Source organism: Echiichthys vipera, assembly GCF_963691815.1.
Source record: "Echiichthys vipera genome assembly, chromosome: 20".
NCBI classification, from domain to species: domain Eukaryota; kingdom Metazoa; phylum Chordata; class Actinopteri; order Perciformes; family Trachinidae; genus Echiichthys; species Echiichthys vipera.
The window spans coordinates 12,625,234-12,647,824 of record NC_139845.1 but is presented as its reverse complement, the minus strand read 5'-3'; the positions used below and the strand labels follow the sequence as shown (position 1 = coordinate 12,647,824).

General features: G+C 41.6%; 2 protein-coding genes across 2 annotated transcripts; both read right to left on the bottom strand.

Annotated features, from left to right (window-relative positions):
* Positions 1-1,612: 1,612 nt before the first annotated feature.
* yaf2 (YY1 associated factor 2) lies at positions 1,613-19,288 on the bottom strand. The gene is made up of 4 exons (XM_083935572.1): positions 19,147-19,288; positions 18,583-18,708; positions 5,783-5,938; positions 1,613-5,132 (listed from the first exon to the last, which is right to left on the bottom strand). The coding sequence occupies exons 1-4, from the start codon at positions 19,170-19,172 to the stop codon at positions 4,889-4,891; spliced, it is 552 nt and encodes a 183-aa protein (XP_083791698.1). The 5' UTR covers positions 19,173-19,288; the 3' UTR covers positions 1,613-4,888.
* Positions 19,289-20,325: 1,037 nt separating this feature from the next.
* zcrb1 (zinc finger CCHC-type and RNA binding motif 1) lies at positions 20,326-22,529 on the bottom strand. Its single transcript, XM_083934927.1, has 8 exons — positions 22,464-22,529; positions 22,224-22,326; positions 22,083-22,111; positions 21,422-21,533; positions 21,181-21,288; positions 20,930-21,039; positions 20,772-20,850; positions 20,326-20,675 (listed from the first exon to the last, which is right to left on the bottom strand). Exons 2-8 carry the CDS (start codon positions 22,305-22,307, stop codon positions 20,526-20,528), a joined length of 672 nt encoding a protein of 223 aa, XP_083791053.1. The 5' UTR covers positions 22,308-22,326; positions 22,464-22,529; the 3' UTR covers positions 20,326-20,525.
* Positions 22,530-22,591: the final 62 nt, after the last annotated feature.

Genomic DNA, 22,591 nt, shown 5'->3' with positions numbered 1-22,591 from the left:
TTGACTAATACGACAAATTATATAGGGATATGTGTAATCATAAGCAGTGTTCGTGTTAATAGTGTGAAAATGGAACAGGGTGGAAAATTATGGAATAAAACATTATGGACCCACAACTGTTTTTTATTATTGCATCTAGTCTGCCTTTTTGCTCATTCTACTTTTGGCATGTTTGATACTTTTTATTTCGATTTTATACATCTCCCTCACCAGAAGCGTTGAAGGTTTCACAGATATTTTCATTTCTACAACGACCATGTTTATGCATTGAGTCAAAGAGGGCACATCTGCTGAAGAATAGGGATGGGGTAAAATATAAAAGAAGATTCCTTGGTCAGTGTGAACAATTTTGACATTCAAGACCCATTTATGCAGTTAAGCACTGCATTTTTTATTGTATTTTGTAAGATCAATGCCAATGCTTAGCTCATGTATCCCTTGTGACTCGTTCTTGAAGACTATAATGCTGTGTCTTTAACCCACCGCCCACAAATGCAAGACTACATTTTAGGCTTTTATTTTGAAGGTCGTACAAAACATCCGGGTTTCTCTATTCTACCAGCTACACTTGATGCGTTTCAGGCAACAGGAGGTCGGGACCCAAAATGGGGGGAAGGGTGGGAGCGATAAGCAAAGTTGATTCATCTCCCTCTCTCCCTCCCCCCTCGGGCTGTGTCTGCAGCAACTTTCCATTGATTTCACCTCTGAAAAGACCTATTCAGTCTTTATTGGTGTGGCTCCACTAGACAACAGACCTGAACGTCAACTGCATGTGTCATTTAGTGTGGGCTAAATTTACGTTATTGTGGTTGATGAATTAGTGTGTAAACCATGCCTTCTGCTTTTTACTGTAAGCCACTTTCATCGTCATGGAAATGTTTTGATTTAACGATAAGATGATTTGTGACAACTAGTCTAATACTAATAACACTGCATTATGTAATAACTAGACAAAAGTGATACATTTCCCCCTATCCTGATGTAATGTAAACACACACATTTTGTTATGGGCTAATCTGCCACCATTTTGTTAGAAAAAGCCAGAACCTAGTATGTAATGCATTTCAGTACATATGGCAGTGGTTATTACAGAGAGTTAAACATTTTTAAGTAAGCTGGAGCTTTTTGATGGTATTGCTGGCGGGCGCTGTCAAAAGAACACTGCACTTGTCAAAACAGAAATGAATAGAAGTAAAAGTTAATGAGTTTTTTCCCAGATCGGCTTTTGACATGGCGTTCCCTGAGTTTGACTATATTTGCAAGATGATAAAAGCTGAAAAGCGTGTAACTGCTTTTATGTGGCTATTTAGACTAAGATCAGAGTCATAGGGGTCTAATTGAATAGTGGAAGTTTAATTTAGTTTAAATTGTTTCAAATGTAACATGTGAACATTTGGTTGACTATTACATAATGCACAATTTCATTGAAAAATTGCTACTCCTGCATTTTGTAATAACCACTGTAATATATAATGTATTACAAAGTGTGGGGTTATGCAGTAAATATTGTCATCAAGCTGTTTATTACAAACTGCAACAGATTATTACAAAATGCAGGCGTTACTACAAAATAAAGTGAATGTCTCACATTTTGTCAAGTAATTACATAGGTGTTAAATAGATAAACACCATTTCCAATGGAGGCAGAAATTGCATTAAAGGCCTTATCCTTTACACTCCAAACCTGTGTGTACTGTTGAGGCTAAGCAGCAGTTATGAAGATGTTCACCAGATGGAGCTGACAACACAACATGAGGCAGTCATCTGTTTAGAAAAGGGGCTAAATTAGCAAACCAGTGACAACACAATATGCATGCACCTGTTTGAAAGTGACTAATGACAAAAAGTAAAAATGTTTTTTTTTTTAGTTTGAATTTTGTTAATTTCTTATTCAGACATGTAATAAACAAGTTCACACATTTTAAAACAATTGAGCATGGCAAAGCAACAAAAAAAAAGAAAAATCAACATGTGACAACCAACATATTTTAAGTGTCTTCCGATTTTTGCCACAATCGAATAACAAACGTCCGTCCAAACAGTTCTCACGAGTGCACACAGCTAGTCCCAGCTAGTGTGGTGAACCTATGAGCTATCCGACACATTAAACGATGCTAACAAACTAAGAGACATAGCCTGTCCCACAATATACCGAGACCATATTATTATCATGCCGTGACAATTCTCAGGATCTGTGCTAAAATGTTAAGTAAAAATCTTGACAATAACACTGCTATGATGGATAATACAACCACATCAAAACATTGTAGTACAATATTTTTTTTAGAAATATCCATTTTATCTGCGTAGTATTCTACAGGTTTCATAAGTTATTGTGTAGTTAGGGGAATCTATAGGTGTTCTGCTGGGGGTTTAGTATATTCTAAAGCTCCCCCACTTTGCTACATCAAAATGGAGGAATTTTTAAACAGTTTCTGAAGTCCATCACACCGCAGGCCGTCACCTAATGCAGCTGTTAACTGTGCATGTCCAGAAGTCCAAGCTCCTTCTCAGTTGTAAAAGCACCATGCCATGTCCAAACTGGGTCCACAACAGCATGAGCACCCTCTGGCTCTCCACTGTGACGCTGAGCAGTTGCAGCCCTGTTCAGCAGAGGTTAAAAGGAGAATATCGGTGTCATTTACAGCTACAGTCCCATTACCAATGTCAACGTTTAGTTGACCATCAACTCTTCTTCTTTTCCCCGTCCCTTTACTGTGGTAAACCTGGCTTTAAATTTGCTCTTGTTTGAGAAAATAAACGTGTGCCAAATAAAAGCAGAAATATGTGTTCTTTAGAACTGTTAACTGCGATTGACAGTAACCACAGTGTAACATGGAGTACGTCAGTGAGTGGTGACACATTTTGTCTACATCGTGTACTTATAATGTGGCAGAAAGTATGAGCAGTGATTCAAGGTGACCGTAATTAATTACAAAGCTGCATTAATGGATTTTTTTGATAGCATGTGGGTATAGCAAGCCTGCAAAATCTACTCAAAGAAACAAAGCCCTAAGAGACAGATTTGTTTGTAGCTGTTTTTGGCTAATATGTTAGCAGTGTATTGTCAGTGTATTACTTGCATATCTAGCACACATATATCAACTAAGACAGTCAGTGTTAGAGGTCAGTGTTTCAGGTCGTCGGACCAAGAATAGCCAAATATTTACCTAACTTTGAGCTCTGGTTTGGCCTGCAACGCTAGTAGCCAGTTAGCTAGTTAGCTAGCAGCTTGTAAATTTACTGTGATTTAATGCCAGGTAGAGTAACAACCTGTCTGAGCTGGTTTGCTGTAAATGGTTGGTGTAAGTAAAACAAGGACATAGTCTCGGTCATGTCGCCAATAGGCTTTTGGAAAGCCATTGTTTAGCTCCGTGTGGGCAGATCTGGCCGCCGCCATCTTGGCAGTGCCTGACTCCATTTAACTCCTGGCCAATCCAAAAAACGGGCAAAGCGATGGAGCTGAGGTGGGCCGAATGAAGCCTGGTTGTTAAGCTAGCTACGTGTGACGGGACAAACCTGTCACTGAGAGCAGCCACGCCCTATGTTATATAAAAATTCAACCCCTGTATTGTTGTCATGAACATGGAAATTAGCTAAAGAGACCAAAACAGTTGTAAGCTAGTTTAATTTTGCTGCAAGTTTTGGCATTTTAAACATGGTGGTCAAAGGGGATAGACTCATTTTTGGAGCCAACCAATTGACTCCCACATTGGCTCAGAAAACCAAAACAATGAACCTACAGCTTCGTATAGCTGGAAAGTTGATAATTCTTTACATACTTTTGCTTTTCACAATACACAAATTGATATGATTTAGTGTTGATATCAAAAATATCCATTAATGCAGGTTTGTGGTTGTTTAAATACTGTACAAGATGAATGGCTGCAAATATAGAAGAACAAATCTCTGACTGTATCTCCAATGTGGCTGGCTGTGCAAACCAAAAAGAGGGGTAACATAGATTATTGGCACAAACTTAAAACAAAAAACACCGGTATTATCATTTAAAATCTTATACTATACCTTCCCACACTATTTCAAAGAGGGCTTTTATTAAAACTTGCCACATGCCCTTATATGGACAAACAAGCATTACCTGAACTTAACAACCTGCTCCAAACATTACTCTAAAGCATCAAATGGTGCCAGTAAGAGTACAGCAAAAAAAGTCACTCCACAGCACAAGCAGTCCACAAGTAAAAGTTGTGTGAACAGGAGCAAAGGTTTGCTGTGAGGATGAAGGTTCAGCAAAGGGACACTGAGTGTGTAATAGATGGTTCAGGTTGATAACGGGAAGGCAGATTCCAGACAGAGGCTGATCATTTCAGATGGGTGAAGAATAGGTCACTCTGCTGGCAACTGAAAGTGATGCCAAGGGTGGAGGCTAATTTTTTCATTCAAAAAAAAAAAAAAAAAAACCTTGACAGGCAGGTGCATCTGAAGGAAACCACACATGACCACAAAGATGGTCCAAACATTTATTCAGACATATCTCAGGTCAGTTCTGAGGAAGTTCTTCGTCAGAATAAAACGGTCTTCTCGTAGCGAGGTTTGGACAGTGTGTGGGATCCTTTCGATGACACGGGATGTCCGAGTGAAAATGGAACTCACTCAAAACTTTGAAGATGGAGCAAAAAGGTATTTTCGTATTGCTTTCTCAATGCAGAATTCCAGAGAATCTTTAAACAGTTTGAACTCGCCAAATCTGATGGGTTCGGTCACAATTCCTATTGACGTTGTAATATCCAAAAGAAAGACAGCAAAACTCTTTTAGTCAGTATTGTGCAGCTCTGAAGGAGAAGCAGGATGCTCCATCAGTGATCTGTGGGCTTGCAGATGAGATGTGAGTGGGAGCGGGGAGGTCTCGAGGTGAGGGGGTGTCTACTCAGTGGGACTCCCCGTTTACTGAGCTCCCCTCTCCTCTAGGTGAGGAGGAGCGGGAAAGCCCCTTCTCTGTGTTCTCTGAGCTGGAGCCGTTCTGGCTGTGGTGGTCGGCCGTGGATGTGGTGCTGGACGACGTGGCCGAGGGCTTGGCCTTCTCCTTAAAGTCCGTTATGATGACTGTCAGGTCCCCAACAGTCACCTCCAGGTGCTGGGCGCTGCTGCGGTCAATGTTTTTTAACCTTGGCCTGGTGAGTGAGCAGAAATGGTTGGGGAGAGTGAGAAAAAAAGGAAAAGAAGGTGAGACAATATTTTTAAAAAGAGGTCCCATATTATCTTTCTCATTTTTAGGTCCATACTTGTATTCTGTGTTTCTACCAGAACATGTTTACATGCTCATACTGTCTGTCTGAATATACCTGTATTCACCCTCTGTCTGAAACACTATTTCAGCACCTGTCTCTTTAAACCCCCCTCTCGAAAAAAGACCAGTCTGCGCTGATGGGTCAGCACTGATACTTCCACAGTATTTATCCAGCACCTTGGCTTGCTTTGTAATCAAAAAGGACGGGAAATAATAACAATAAAATCCTGCTCCAGTTGTTTGTATTAATCTACCCTGTCTTTGATTTAACCATGAGTGAAAGCACCTTGATCTTTTTATTACAATATGACTGAAAACTCAAAAGAGCATCTTCCAGCCGCTGCTTTGAAATGTATTTCTGGTGTTTCCCACCTTCCTCACGTCTATCTTTTTGAAGTACTTTATGAAATATGACAACGCACCCACCTCGCTCCAGGTGGCAACATAATCCACCTATAGTTTCTAGTGTTTATTCATGCATCTCTGTAATATCCGATTCCTGTTGATCCTCTGATCCTGTGTCAGCTTGTTTACCTCATCTTCTTGTGACTGTTCTTCTTGAGCGCCGGCTCTCTGTCACTCTTCTCCCGTTCTACCCTCTCCTTCTTTTCCTTTTTGGGCTGAGAGGGCAACACGAACTGCTGCGTTACCTGCTGCTGGGAGACGAGCTGGGAGACGGGACGTGGTTTCCTGATCCGGGGAGAGGAAGAAGAGGGGAGGAAGGAGGCATAAAGAGGGAGAGACAGAGTGTGGCAGATTAATGAGAGGGAAAATCACAGTGAGCACATGGCTTCATGCTAGTGTTCCACCATAATCAGGAGCAAATAATCGCTGCCAGTGTTGGTTAGGGATGGTGCTGCTGAAGTGTTCTTAACACTTGCAGCAAGTGGCACCACACGGAGTGCATACAGAACAAAAGCCGGGATTTCAGCCATCTGTGAGATATGTAGTATACCTGCACAGGCTTGTTTTAGGGCACGGACAGATAAACATTGACAAGCTGAGAACTGTTTTTGTGAGCACAGAGATGTGATAAGGATTGTAAGTGTGCAAAATACACTGAATTCAGAATGCACAAGAGGCTTGCATGTGTCTAAGGTTTTCTACTTGCTTTAATTAAACTCACAAAGAGGTGTGTGTGGTGTGTGTTAAAGAGAGAAGTGAGGTCAGCTCTGACTTCAGCCGTCACATTTTTATGAAAAGGTTACACCCAAGATTTTTTTCCCCGTCATTCTTTCTGTATTTCTCTGTGGATTTAGTAATTTGATACTACTCACAGTACTTATTTAGCACCGACCTGTTTTTAGAATCAAGACGGACGTGTTAGTCTCACTTTTTCTAATATAGAACCTCTAAGATTATAGACTACATTTTGCTACCTTGCATCAAAGGTTATGGTCCCTTGTTTGTTACTGACGACAGAGAAACTATGTTGGATGATGGCAATGCTTGTCTTATAAGTGAGGATGATGCACCTTCATAAACAAGTGCCCCAGAATGCTAAAAAGCAAATCCGATATATCAAATAGAACTCAGTGGAACACTGTTAACTAAATGTTCCTCTTCACAGTCACATTTCCATCCTACATGAGTGCCTGCTGCCTCAAAAATGATACATTATGCAATTGGTCTGGCAACAGTTTTTCGTGTGTGTGTGTGTGTGTGTGTGTGTGTGTGTGTGTGTGTGTGTGTGTGTGTGTGTGTGTGTCTGTGTGTGTGTGTGTGTGTGTGTGTGTCTGTGTGTGTGTGTGTGTGTGTGTCTGTGTGTGGTGTGTGTGTGTGTGGTGTGTGTGTGTGTGTGTGTGTGTGTGTGTGTGTGCTGGGGCTGGCAAGAACCCTAGCCGAGAGGCAAGTGTGTTGAAAAGGCCATCTGTTGAGAGAGCCTACACATCTAGTGCCTGATCTTGCATGCACACACACACAAATTCACACATCGATACAGTTATATGATGCACCTATGCACATCACAACATGCACATACTGCACCTCGAAGCCAAAGTGGTGTGTGTGTGTGTATGTATGTGTGTATATATATATATATACATGGCGAAGCACATCCACTTGATTGCATACATGCATGCAAACACACCTACAGCAGAGAGCGGATTCAGCATGAGGGCATAATGAGAACAGCAGAAGAGCACACTGTGTTTCTTGAGCCCTGTTGAGCAATCGTATTTGTAATTTGAGCTAAAAAAACAAAAAACACTGGAAACAAAGCTTCAAAGGGGACATATTATGATCATTGTCAGGTTCATACTTAAATGTTGGGTTTCTACTAGAACATGTTTACATGCTTTAATGTTCTAAAAACACATTATTTTTCTCATACTGTCTTTCTGAATATACCCTCCGTCTGAAACGCTCTGTTTTAGTGCCTGTTTCTTTAAGACCCCCTCCTGAAAAAGCCCTGCCAGCTCTGATTGGTCAGCGTTTTTGCATCTGCGCTCTCTGCATCTCTACACAGTCATTGCAGCCAGGTAATGGCTGTAACAGCACTGTATCAGTACTTATAGATATTAGTAAGTTGTGACATCACAACCATGTGGAGGTCCTGACGGCTTTTAAAGGTTCCTGAATACAGGCTCTGTGCATTTCTATGTTGATCGAGCGTTAAAATATTTTTACAATATGGGACCTTTAAAACTACTGCTCATAAAATATTTATTGTAAAATGTAAGCTAAACATTGTCTTGATCATGTATAACTTGCACTGTAACTCGCTGATGGTAACATTGTACAACAGCTTCACTCACGTATACTAACCTGAGTGTGAACTCTTTGAAAAATATTGCAATTACAAGACATTGGCCTCCAGGTGCTTTCATATAAAAATGTCCTTTTGCAATTGCCCAATGTAATTATAAGGGTGGAACACAGTACAAGTACAGAGTGTACAAATGCATCTACGACTAAATCCATCTACAAAATGAGTCTGAGCACCTGGCCAAGTGGTGCTGTGCAATGCGCCACATTTTTGCCAATAAGAGTCTTGGTGGCCTATTTAGTTTAATTTAGAGGCTTAAGGGGATATATATGAGTAGGGGACTGCTGGTCGGCTGTCTTGTTCTAAGGGCAAGCTGTTGTTTAAGAGTTCTGGGATGACCTAAATTGGGGCCCAGCTTCAAAGAGTCTCTCCCAGAGTCAGTTTTTTTTCTTCCCGGAGTTATCATTGCCTTCACAGAACATGCAGGGATGCTAGCAAGGCTAGAGTGAAATGCAAATGGGTCTCTTGGCCTACATAACCGCCTGATAGGGAAGAGATGTCGAGATCCTCTAATATGTCTGTCTTGTCAGCACAGCGCTGCAGAACTGCTGACACCTTTTTTTTAAAATATATATTTATATATACATATAAATAAAAAAATAAAAAAGGAAAGGCCTCTTAAAGTTCTCAGCTCAATAATTTGCAGCTCTCCATGACATTATTTAAACCAATAAAATAAAGAAATGTCTTTCTCACACACAGAGCAGCACTAACCAAGCTTCCATAAATGAAAGCAAGACGACCGGCTGCCTCATTCATAACCTCCTGTGATTTATGATTTCTGTTCAGGATGTCATTATGTACTTATATGGTTTCTGTGATTTACTGTATGTAATGAACAGACGAATTACTGTTGTCTCTGTCTCTCATTAATGCGGCAAATGAGCGCTGTAAGTTTTGCTTGATCGAGAAAAAACAGCCACCTGAGGCTAATTATCCTCTTTTCTATTTAAAACCAAAAGACTGGCTGTGCCTGGGAGCGATTGGAGCCAACTATAAACATATTTTGTACATCCAATCTTCTTTATGTATAACAATGAAGTAGACTTTCACTAATAGAGCCAGCTCAATGACCTGGAGGTGAAAGAGGAGACAAGCTAATATGAATGAGAGGCAAAGCAGCAGGCCTAAACAGAGCTGCCTCTGTTAACCCAATCAAATGGTTATTATCTTAGCACTTAAGCCTTCGCTACCGGCCTCCATCTGGAAGCTGAGTGTATGTTTGTGTGTGTGTGTGTGTGTGAGTCTATTGATTCCAACAGGAATTTCTGTGCCTAATGTAATGGCCTATTCTTTCTGACATTAATACCGCGTGTTGGAACTGTTGTTCCAATCGATATTTGCTCCACTCATGCCGTCTATTCCACGGCAGCTAATGGAGTCCCACACTGGGAAATCAGGACGTTAAGAGGAGGGCTTAACACACCGAATTCCATTTCCTTGAAAAGGAAGCAATCTCTTTATTTAAACATAAAGTCTATCACGGAGACTGTACAGGTATGTTTCTTGGTAAATAATAGGACATTGGCAACAAAGACGTCAGTCTTTCCTTTACACCAATTCTGTTCCAATTCACTTCTGCACAAGTTTCATTACTTCAATAAGATCTTTCTTAAACGTTCACTTTTTTTATTTATAGTGTCAAATCATAACAAAAGCTATCTCAGGACAGACCACCACACTCTGATTTACAAAGACCCAACAAATCCCACATCAGCGAGCAAATTTGTGCAGCACGGCAAGGAAAAACTTGCTTTTTAACTGGAAGAAATTTTATACAGAACCTGGCTTTAGGTGTGCAGCCATATGACCAAAGCATAAGTGCAAACACACTACGGCACATTCTGTCTTGCTTTAGATTAAACAAACAAACAAAGCAAGATTTTGTTTTTGACAGAAAAAACTCAAGACAAACATCCTGTGCTGCAGTGCAGACCGGAGGAGCTGGAAAGTACAAATGCTGCCACTGATCCCGAATACATTTCACTGACAGGAAAACTCTGTCTGACCCCTTCTCACACACTAACACACACTATCTCTCTCCCTCCCTCCTCCTGATGCACCCACTGACCTCACACTCCTCCACCAACGAAGCAGTCGAAGAAACCAACACTGCCTGAAAGTATCTCCCCTGGTTCTGATTTGGTCACATAACAGATTCAGTAGGTGGTTAAATTATGACTCAGGATGGTTTGATGGACCGTCAAGTTCCTGCTACAGCGATAAAACAGGTCATCGACACTGCAGCTCACAGGAACTCAGTAAACACTGATGATCTGGTAGTGTGCGTGAGCCAGAATCTCTTTATAGACGATTCATAATAACCTTAGACGAAACAGCCACCATGGGGTCTGGTCTACTGGTTTTCCATTGGCCAAAAGTGGTTTGGTGCGACGTCGCTATGGTGTTCAGCTGAGAATCTTGCCTTCACTGAGGGAAGCTGGTACCCAAAAATGAGTCAAGCTTTCATGAGTTAATAAAAATCAGACTGTTTTCAGCTTTGTGACAATGCATTTTTTCAGATAATCCAATGGGTTTTCAAATGGGTTATTTAGTTTAAAACATGACAATTTTCCTCTATAAAGCGATGCTCGTGCTTTCAATTTTATCTATTCAAAATCCCCAGAGAAATAGAGTGAGGGAAACTACGCCTACCAACTGTTTTATCTCCACACTAAGGTCGCACTCACACTGTCCGTCCGTCCGTACCGTGCCCCGTGCTTTAGGGTGCTTCAGGGTCCAAACAAATGATGTGCAGAAATTAAGTGTTTTGCTGGGCAGTCTGTAGGGGAAGCCTTCATATCTTTATTTCTAGAAAGGTATAATTATATGTGGTGATGATCGTATTTTGGAATATTTTTAAAGCTCACAAAAGGTGTCTCTAGTTGTGACAGGGCACCTCTGGCCATTATTATTAGAGCATAATTGCTCTTTTAATGTTGAATTGGTAATGGGTAACACCCAGACGACAGCAGTGCAGAATTCTGCAGGTGTTTGGACTGCTTGCAAACATTTGTCGATTACATTGTGTGATGAGCAAACAGCCCAAAGGACGGCTGATGGACTGCAAATAAGCGCCAGAGCGTGCTGCGATAAACAAATCTCATCTCGTTGTTCTGTAATCATTGTAAGATCGTTGTGAAATAGCTTATTTTATGCCCCGTTGAACACTCTCAATCTAGGTGTAGGTGTGTGTCAGGTTTTGTATCAGCAGGTCGTAGTCGGCTCCTGGGAGCTCCTCCAACCTGATGATTAATGTCTCTCCCTGCCTGTACATGCTCCCACCATGCGTGTGTGTGTGTGTGTGTGTGTGTGTGTGTGTGTGTGTGTGTGTGTGTGTGTGTGTGTGTGTGTGTGTGTGTGTGTGTGTGTGTGTGTGTGTGTGTGTGTGTGTGTGTGTGTGTAAGAGAGAGACAGATGGCTCTCTACGTCCTGTGGTTTATGACACCTTCTACAGCCCGCTAGCCACACTATACCACATTCTCCCTCTTATACAGACCTGCCTGCACACACACTCTGATACACACAAAGAGCAGAATGTCATGCATCAGTGTCACAGCAGTAATTGCAGGCTTATCACGTAGCCATAATCTTGAGCCACAGTGACGTGATAACAGCCAGCTTCATTGTCCCTGGTGTACGTTCGGTGTTTGTATGCTGTGAGCGTTAGAACCAGTAACCCACACGACTGACTTATAAGATGTCATTTAGATGGGATGGTCAAACACAACACTGAGTGATATACAGTTTGTTGTATCCACTGTTTTACTTACAGCAATAATGTCAGTTATCCATATAAAAAACATACATGTTGACACTCACTTGCAGATCCGGCTCATGAAAACATGTCAGTATTTATTGTTTCCTTCCCCATAGAGCGCAGCTCTGGCAGCATATTTCTGCCCAAACCATAGACTGTATAGCCTAGTAGAAGAGTCAAAATTAAGCTCAATATGGATGGCTTATAGGCCATCGCCATCTTGGCAGTGCTTGACTCCGCCTAACTCCCAACTAATCCAAAAATGGGTAAAAAGGGGGAATTGATTTAATCCTGCATTCTCTGCTAGCCACCTATGATGGCACCCACGTGTCACTCAAAGAGGCCATGCATTTAATTATTATATGCAGAACTTAGCTTAATATAATTTAAACGGGTGAGTTATATAAAAAAATTTGTATCTCCCGTGCAGTTATAGTTACAGCTATAGAGAGCGAAACCCTTTTTTGTAAAAGGCTAATAATACAGGTTTACTTCTGCTGTAAAGTTAATTGGAATTTTTACGTGGAGGTCTATGGGTATTGACTCACTTTCTGAGCTAGCCTCAAATGGCCATTCAAAGACCTGCAGAGGTTGCTGCTTGGTCCGAACCTGACCCAAGTCCAAGAGAGTGGTAATCGAGCCTGAACCAGACAGCCATTCTGATTTGTATCGTCCAACCCCAAACCAGGCCTGACAGTTAGCGTAAGACCAAGCACTGAGTTTGGGTCACATTAATATTTACCGCGTGTGTGTTGTGTTCATGCATTGTCACGAATCAAACTCCCACACTGAATACAGACAGTTGGTCCAATTTTATTCAACTGAAATTTACACTAACAACTGTCGGGTTTGGGTATCCACAATCTATTGCCCTATTCCAAAACTGAAGAATACACAGAACCTACAGTGTCTGAAAAGACGTGGATATGTTTCTTAAATCCCTCTTTTCGGGGGGATATTTGGGACACAACATTTAGAATCAAAAGGTGCACATTTTTTTAATAGTGCAAATGTGAATGAAAACACATTAGGCAGTAGACAGTCAAATGTGTGGCTCTTTGATAGCTGCACGTTTTGTGTAATCAGATCGGGGAAATTAACACAGCAGCCAAATGGCAGTTAATGTTGGGTTGTCTGGTAAATTAGATTTCTCCCACACGTTTCCAGCTGAACAACCAGATGAGTTTCTGATTTGAAAGGATTGCAATTCTTGACCCTGTAAAAAAAAAAGAAAGGTGTGGAGGAGGGAAGCTAGGAAGCTAATAATACACATAATAGAGATGTAAGGAACAGGTAATTGATTTCATTACCTGAAAAGAAACTGCATTCTTGTATGTGTACACATGCGGTGGTACAATATGGAAGTACAGCTAATTCACACTTCATACTGTGCAATTCAAACTGATTTTTTTTTTCAGACTTTCTTTCCTTTTTCAGGCAGCATTTTAATGTATACAGTACACTGTACATTAGTATTCCATGGCAGTTGCACACATTTTTACCCATGCAGCTATTTTGAGAGAATAAACAGAATAGAAGACAGACCTAATTAATTCATTAGAAGTTCTGTATTACATTTCCAATCCCATATTTAGAAACCCATCATTTACTGCGACTCACAGCTCACACCTGTTCCACACAATCAGATGGCTCCAGCAGGCTGATCACTATCTCATGTTTATTATGGATATCTACTGCAACCGATCATTTGTAAGGCTCATGCAAAAGCTTCGAAATAGCAACAACTCAATTATCGATATCCTCAGAATGAGAAAACAGTGCTTTTTGATTTTTGTGATAGCATTTTATTGTATTTATCTTATCTTGTTCACATGTGATTAATCGCTGTCTTCTTTTTGGAAGAGCTTTTTTATGAGTGTGATAAACAAACTCAATAAAATGCTGGAATCCTGCACTAGATACTAGGGCTGGGTATCCGTACTCTGGCCAAAATAACCCAGTATCAAGAAGTATAGAAACTTCTCCAGTCAGACGATACTTGCATTCAGTACTTTTTGTACCCAAATCTAGAAAAAAAGGACCATTTGTAATCTTCGATTTAATGTGACGTGCGATGGACCCAAGTAACGCAGCAGCAACAACCCACACGGTCTGTGCGTATTTGACAGAGATGGCAGTTAATATGGATATCAAAGGAAGTACTCTCTTGGTTTTGTGAACACCGTCTGGCTTGTTTACTCATATAGTTTTGTGTCTCTTTATTGCAGCAGGTTCATTAGCCATCTATTACGTAGTTAGAGGCAGCTGGGCTCTCTTCATCTCTAACCATCCAAGCTATACGCATACTTCCATGCACCTTAGACTTTACTAATTTATCTTATGTTCACCAACAATATATTTATGTGTATAAATAACTTATTAGCCTGCAGGGGGCTTCTGCCTCTCTTTTGTCATGGCTTTTAGAGCTAGGTCGTGACGGTCACTATCACTTTATGGGTAATTACTGGTATCGTATTTTTTAAACGACGCACAACCCTAGATTTAAAACAACCAAACAGCAGGTCAAACACAGCTGAGCCAATTGCACAATTACACATTTTTAGTGTGTGCGCACCGCACATGAACTGTAAGGGCGAGATTGTGCAGCGGATGATAAAACAACATCTAAACAGCCAGATGCTGACAGGTTGCCAGCCAGCCAGAATGGCTTGTGCTTGCTTAGGTGCAGCTGACAAAACGTGCAGATCAGTCAATCTGTCACCGTGAGACGCCCTAGGTTAAGTTCAGCTCCTAGAGAAAGAAAGAAGTACACGCGGAGAGAGAGAGAGAGAGAGAAAACAAAATGGGTAAAAAGTGTGGAGCGAGCGCACGCGAACCACAGAGCCGAAGGCAGAGGGAGAACTAATCAGAACATGATCAAGCTCACTGTCCAGACCTGTAGAAATATAATGCTGCTAAACAAGCTCCTGAACGCAGCAGCGCATGCACACACTGAGTGTTTCACTGGCGGGCCTGACTTGTCAGAGCTCAGTGAACAGATGCAGGGGGGGGGGGGTGTAGGCTAGACATTAGAGAAGGTCACATACACACACACACAAAGACAGCGCTCTATTACACTCGGCTGTTAAACCCAAACCTAAACACCGTCCTTAGCCAAATACTACTGTCTGTCAGCACCACTTCACATGACATTTTCAGCTTATTGAAGCTATTCCAAACACCAAGGAGCATTAACTCTGAAACATGTCATGTCTTCCATCTTCAAACATTAATATGACACTCTAATCCAGGACAAGTCAAAATGGGAGGCCTTCAGGGTCTTCCTCAAGGATGCTCTGCCTGGGGTATTTCAGCTGATGTAGGAACCACACCTGTGACCTTGCACTTATCAAATGGCCTCTTTTTAAGCACCACACCACTGTGCCATGACTTTCATCTATCATGTTGCTTTTCAAAGGCCTGGGACTGAGCCCAAAGATAAAACGTCTCTCCCACTTTTTAACAGCAAACGTCTTACGGTAATGAGGCTGCATGATATGTTCTGATCCCAAAGCTCCTCCAAGACAGCATTAATTAAATACTAGAAGCTAGCAGCTTGCTGTAGAAAAAAACATTATTTCCATATAAATCTACATAAATGACTGCATCAGGTTTGCAGCCTGTGTGCAGTTCCTTTTTTTTTTTTTTAAATGTAGGTGTAGAGAGAATATTTAAAAACTCCTGGGGTTTTTTTTGCCATGCAAATGCAAGTCCCACTTGTGTTTCCTCAAATTTGACTCCCTGGCTGTAGAAGTTTCCAGGGCCGCTGATAGAATTAGCAAAACGTCAGCCAATTCCCTCTTTGTCAATTTATCTCCCTCTCTCTCTCTCTCTTCCATTTCACTCCACCTCCTCTGATAAGCGAGTCCAATCCTGCTGATGTAACCCTGTCTTCAGTCAAACTCGGAAGCCTCGGCGACGTGCTTTCAATCAGCCGCCGGCTCCGGGGGCCCTGCAGTAGATCATCTCTCCACATCAGAGGGATCTAGGCAGCGAGATCTGCTAAAACCTCACCTTCATAAAACATTCATCTTTCTTTCTTGACGGCTATCTACATGCAAAACTCTCTTCCTCCTAAAATATTTCTTTCTTACTTTTTAAGCATCCATCACCTCTAATACTTGCTGATCCTGTCGGGAAAAGTGACATTTTGACGCAGTTAGGTGGTGTTTTTTCAACCTATGACGAGTGAGAAGTTGATTTAAGCCACTTTCCACAGAGCCCGCACTGACTGTCAAACCTGTGACCTTCAGGCTACGGGACACCTCTAACTGCTGGACACTGTGCCTGTGTGGAGCATTAATTCATTACTCCGCAGTAATAGCTCAGTCACGCTTGTTTAGTAAGCAGCGAGGGAATTTTATCGTGTCCTACATTTATATTCTGCATGTTGTATGCCCTTTACCACCTTTGGCTTGGTCGCTGAGAAATCCACTTGTCTGTTGTGTTCGGTCGTTAACAGCTGTGACCACCTGTGTGGCCATTTTGCTGCAGTATTAGCCCGTGTGTGGCGGTTTGTGTACTGTACGGCCTTCTGGGAGAAAAGAAAACGAGAATGACAAACACTACTATAATATTTCTGCAGACAATGGGTTATTAACATTAAAGGTCTCATATTATGCTCATTTTCAGGTTCATGCTTGTGTTTTGGACTTCTACTAGAGCACGTTATGCTTAAATGTTAAAAAAAAAAATTCTCATACCGTCTGTCTGAATATACAGTACTAGTGTTCACCATTTGTCAGAAACGCTCCATTTTAGTGCCTGTCTCTTTAAGACCTCTTCCGAACAAGCTGATCGGTCAGCATTTGTAGGTCTTCTGCATCTGCGCTCTCTGCACCATAATTGTAGCCGGGAAATGATTGCAACAACACTGTAGCAGCACTCTACCTATATACGGTATAGTTGTGACATCACAACCGTCAAGAAGTCCAGACAGCTCATTTAAAATGGCACAGTTTCTGAATACGTGCTGAGTGCATTTCTCGGTGGATTGTGTTACAATATTTTGTCACTATTTAAAGAACACCTCGACCTGCTTTACAATTAAGAAAAACATGGTGTCTCACTTTCTACAGTATTGGACATTTGTAGACCTTCTCACGGATGTTTTCCAAATTTCTCAAGAGTGTAGCAAGGAATTCTGGGTCCTTGTGTCCTTGCCAACTTTCACCAAAAAATGCCCAGATGGAGAAGACAAAGGGTGTCGCAGCTTTTGGTGACGTGAGGATTCAGAGAGGTTCTTGGCAAAGCCGCAGGCTGCTTTTTTTTTACACACACACACACACACACACACACACACACACACACACACACACACACACACACACACACACACACACACACACACACACACACACACACACACACACACACACACACACACACACACACACACACACACACACACACACACACACACACACACACACACACACACACACACACACACACACACACACACACACACACACACACACACACACACACACACACACACACACACACACACACACACACACACACACACACACACACACACACACACGCACACCACACAGTCCCTGGAGTGTCCTCTCAACAATCAACGCTCAACTGCAATAAGCTGAACCCTATGACAACAGCATGTCTGTTGCTCAATTGCTTTGTTTGTGTGAGCAGCAACTGTAGACTTAAATGTGCAATTATGGGTGCGCGTACTCAGTATGAGCGCGTATGTGTACGAATATGCATGCAGTCATGTGTAAAATTTGCATGTTGAGTGCATCTGTACATGAGTGTGTGTGTGTGTCTCTCTGATGACAGTGGGCTGATTAAGCTGTTGCATAGTAATGAGCTATGGCTGTCTGTCTGGCAGCTGCTCTGACAATCTCTTTTCACAACTAGCCCTCCTACACACAAGGGCACAACCAAAAACACAAACGTGCACGCACCGACACAAGAGATACCACAATTCTGAAAAGACATCAAAGCTGACAACTGCACTGATGTCGTGTTGTAGTTAAATCGTTGGGAAAGTTGTGCTAATGCTGGAGAGGACACATTAAAGAGGGAGATCATGTAACAAAACACACTGTTTGCCAGAGCTAACGGCTAGACTTCCTCTCTTCTTTACCCTTTGTTGTGTTTTCATCCTGATAATGACTGCCACTCAGGAATAACATCCATTTCCTGCCTCAAATCACTGATGCCAGGACAAATAACAGCCACAACACAGAGGGCACAGAGTGTGTGTACATGTGTATAATAGAGTATGTACGTGTGTGCGTTTGTGTGTGTGTGTGTGCATGAAGCATCTAGCCCACCCCCGTCTGTTACAAATATCTCCGGGGCAACAAGATGGATGTGTGTATGTGTGTGTGCTCATTTTACGGAGGTCAGTGTGAACACCCAGCCAAGAACATGGAGACTATCGCACCGCTCAGGAAATGTGAAAAGAGAAATGAACAGGTTGAGTTGGAGGATAACAGAGGTGTGATAACTGTCATGTTTTCTATTGCATGAAGTCATTTTTAAAATGTCAAAAGAAGTAGCCTGTGCCACGTTTGTGTATGTTTACTGGCTGAACTGTAGGAGGATGACAGTTGAAGGTTTGAAGATACACTTATTTCAATCTATTGTCTCGTAGTTTAAATGAACAAATTGCTTAGAAATAGAGGGGTGTTGGTGAGATTAAACTGCTCCTCATTTTATGGAGTGTGTGTGTGTGTGTGTGTGGGGGGGGGGGGGGGGTGCCCTGAGTCCCCCGAGTCCCAAAGGACCGCTTTTGTAAAAGAGACCAATGGTAATGTATATCCATCGCCTTACCTTGTTGACGTCCCCTTCCTGACATCACACATCATGCACTTAAAAGCCTCTGCCGTATTCTTGTACGTGCACACGCTGCAGTCCCAAAACCCCTCGTCGGAAGAGGGCTTCGGTTGACGCTTCGGCCTTTAAAAAAAAAAAAAAAAAATACAAACAAAAAGGAAAAAAAAAAAGACAATTTAAAAAAAAAAAAAAAGAGATGGTGGGAGAGAGAAGAGGGAGGGAAAGGGGGGCGAGAGGAGAGAAGAGTGAGTTCAGCTCGCATACACGAAGGCTATCGATAGCAAACATCTGGGTTAGCCTATAGGATTTAGGGAAATCATCTGCAAGCGCGCTGTGATCCGACACTGTAATTGGCGATGAGGTTTAACACCCGCGCGCACATAACCCGCACGCGGACCTAGACACATGCAGTGAGAGAGAGGAGAGGTAGAGAGAGGCAGAGAGAGAGGGAGAGAGAGAGAGACCGTGGAGAAAACCCATTTTTTTTTCCGCCGTGCGCTTGTCGATGTCCGCTCCCCTCTCCTAGCTTGAATATCGAGGACGCACCGAGTCGGTTGTTACCTTGTGGGACTCCTCTTGTCGCCCATGCCAGACCAGGGTTTATCTGGAGGTGCTGAGACGAGCCCAAGTCTTGTTATTTCCGACCTTTTTTAGCAAAGAAGCGATGCGCCTGTGCCGCTCGGCTTCCAGCTGTCGTGGAAACTCCGCTTGGGAAATGGTCACGTGATTCGCCTCGGCCAATCAGAGGCTGGATTACTTCCCGAGGCTGACATTCCTCTTGATGAATCTATGCCGCCTTCACGTACCCGCTGAAAGCTCGTACTTACGAGCGATAAGTGTGTATATGACAAACGTCACCCGATAACACACTGACTCTATACAGCCGTGTGTACGCATATCTGCACGCCTTTAATCGGGAAAAAAAACTGAACAAAACACCTACAAATACTGTTGTTTCAAATGTTCTTGGTACATGCTTGATACACGTTGGGTAAAAAATAAAGCAGTTCATGCCGACAATACTTAAATGCAACACAAGCCATAGCTTAAAGGGCTAACTGAGCTGGGAGTCCTCTCGTGTCCCTGCATCTTCGCATTTGACTCGCCTGCAGAAACGCCGCGGCAGTTTAGATCACAAGCGCATTGAACAGCGGGGAATCCCTCGCATTGTTAACACACATATTTCCAAGCAAAGCACTGTGCTGTAACCCATCTATCATGCCGGTTGTCAAATTGGGGGCTGCAAGCTGCTGAGCCCTCGACTGAGGCCAGGGGTTTGCCGAACCATTTCATATCAACTGGAGCTCCATTATGTTCCGACGAGGACATTTTACAACATGAAAACCTCCTCTGCTACATATAAGCTGTTGTAATGTTTAGGATTTACACACACTGTATATATATCACTGCAGGTAGTTCAGAATGAGCCATTCCAGTTTTGATAGTCTTTTAATCCTAGTTGATGAAGTATGACGTAAAAAACTGGTCATACAAAATCGCACATCATCGCTTCTGACATTTTATGAACAAATTAAAAAATCCAGCCACGATCAATGTTGAGTAAAAGTGGACATATCCAGCATCAGTTGTCCTCTTTTCATTTGCTTCATCCACCTAAACAAAAGTAGTAAATAACCTTTTTTTCTTTAGCCTTTGTTATGATTCCGCATTTAACATCGGAACAACCAACCATTCATGTGTTTGTCATTAAGATACAAGGTTTTATTGACTGATGTAGAAAAACACTCACACACTTAATCAACCCAGGAGCAATTACAGTATTTCTAGAAACAGAAATATGTGAAGAGGAAACAAACACATAATTTTATCAGTGTAAACGGAAGCTTCCCTACTATATACAATCCAACTTGTAAAAATAAAAAAATATATTTGACAGCTTATGCCCAATCTGCTATGTTATCATTTACCGCCTATGATTGTTAGTCACTAAGCTCTTCCTCGTCACTAAAGTATGCACTCTTTTTGATCCTTGGTTTCTTAGAGTCTGAGGACGTTGAAGCGTGAGCACCATCCTCTTGAGACAACCTCGTCTGCTTCCTCTGAGTTTCCTCTTCCTCAATACGCGCTTGCTAGAGGGAAACAGACACGTGAAATATGACACTGTTATAATATATTAACATATGTTTTAGAGATGTCTATGTGGATTTCAATATGTGCACACCTACCTGAAAAGCTATGGCTTGGCTCAGACTATCTAAGGTTGGGTCTTCTCCCTCTTCTTCACTTTCTTCTTCTTCTTCTTCACTGTAAGGTAAAATAGGAAGGAATTACAAAACACAATCTAACATACAATATCTCACAATATTAGCTATATAATGCTTACACATGCTCAGGTTGTTCATCCTTTTTCTTCTTTTTCTTTTCTTTCTTCTTCGGTGGTTCCCTCTCTCCCAGAATGTTTTTGGGACATGCGTAGCTCAGATGACCTGTATCCTGTGATGTTTAATTTAAAAACATGCAAAATCAGACATTCTCTGGTATCATTTTCTTTTACCCAGGGCAAAAGTAAAGCTGATACTTATTCAATACGATGTGATAATCCAACAGGACAAAAACTGTTAAATATGAACTGACCCCACATTCATAACATTTAGTCTTGTCTGTGTAGTTCCGTCTTCTTATGAACTCAGTTGCTCGGCCATTGTCTACGGCAATGCTTGCTTTCACTGTTCTGCCAAACAACTGGGAGACAAACACATTTGTCACTCTGACAAGTGAATATTCATTAAAGACATATCACTTACACGGAGCCTGCAGCTTATGCTCAGTGACATACAGAAAGTAAACACTAATGGTCTTAATGTGACACACTCACCTGTTTGTTGTTGACTGCTCTCGCACAGTTATGAGCTGATTCTCTATCCAGGAAAAGTACAAACGCCACCCCTTTACTCTGGCGAGTGTCTTTATCCTTAACGATTGTAACCCTGAAATATGCAAAACATAACTGTTATTACTACCTATGTGTGTAATAACCATTACAAGTAATCCCAGCTCTTTTTGTCTGTCTGTCTCTCCCCAGCCAGTCAAGACAGATGGACGACCGACATAAAGGGTCTGTTCGACATTCCTGCCTGTCATAAGGAAGGTTTTCGTTGCCACTGTGTGCACAAAATTGCTGGATAAAGACTGCATATATATATTATTATTATTATTATAAAAGATAGTGCCACTTGTTTCTGCTTGTGCAGGAATTGTTGGGTCTCTGTAAATCATAAATGAGTCAGAGTGTGGTCTTGACCTACTCTATATGTAAAGTGTCTAGAGATAACTTTTGTTATAATTTGGCACTATAAAAAAATTGAACTGAAATTGAATAACAGTTATTAATAACTATGTTTGTTATAACCATTACAAACATTCAGAGCCTTTAACTGATTGCTGTGGGTAATTCGTTCATTACATTGTTTGGTTTACAAATGCCTGTAATTTATAAATTAAAAAAAAGGATAAATTATGACAGAGCCATTACTTACTTTACAACTTTTCCATATTTGGTAAATAGCTGAAATGAAAAGAAGTGATGTTTCAGTAAGGGAGTGTTGGCCAAACCGAAGCATCATTAATGCGATTTCATAACACAGATGAACACTTGTCAACAACTGTAGGAAACTAACCTTGTGTAGGTCATTGTTGGTCAGAGAAAATGGCAGATTCGACACATACACAGTGCTTTTGCTAGGTGCCAAACCCCCGCTCATAGTGGACGCGTATGACGCACTGCAAGTCAAAATAACAGAGCTAAATAATCTTAAAAATAATGCCACTTAGCTAGCTTTGCTAAATTCACCATTCATCTCGCGGTAAACATTAGAACGTAACTGCAATAAGTTGAGTACATTCACCAAATGACTTACCAACACAGCCTTCACCGATGGAATACTATTTTAATGTGTTTTAAACCGCAGAATTGTGTGTATTTGTCTGAAACGTTTAGCAAATAGAAACAAACCAAACACACGGCGCAACTTGATGACGTAACAGC

What these genes read in the sequence shown, in the direction of transcription:
- zcrb1 (XM_083934927.1), bottom strand. Translation starts at nt 22,307, where the DNA reads ATGAGCGGGGGTTTGGCACCTAGCAAAAGCACTGTGTATGTGTCGAAT. An exon ending in GAGCAGTCAACAACAAACAG is followed by an intron (nt 21,289 to 21,421) that starts GTGAGTGTGTCA and finishes TTTGTCTCCCAG; the next exon opens with TTGTTTGGCAGAACAGTGAA. An exon ending in GCCAAGCCATAGCTTTTCAG is followed by an intron (nt 20,676 to 20,771) that starts GTAGGTGTGCAC and finishes GTTTCCCTCTAG; the next exon opens with CAAGCGCGTATTGAGGAAGA.
- yaf2 (XM_083935572.1), bottom strand. Translation starts at nt 19,172, where the DNA reads ATGGGCGACAAGAGGAGTCCCACAAG. An exon ending in GACAAGAGGAGTCCCACAAG is followed by an intron (nt 18,709 to 19,146) that starts GTAACAACCGAC and finishes TTTTTTTTAAAG; the next exon opens with GCCGAAGCGTCAACCGAAGC. An exon ending in AACAGTCACAAGAAGATGAG is followed by an intron (nt 5,133 to 5,782) that starts GTAAACAAGCTG and finishes CTCACTCACCAG; the next exon opens with GCCAAGGTTAAAAAACATTG.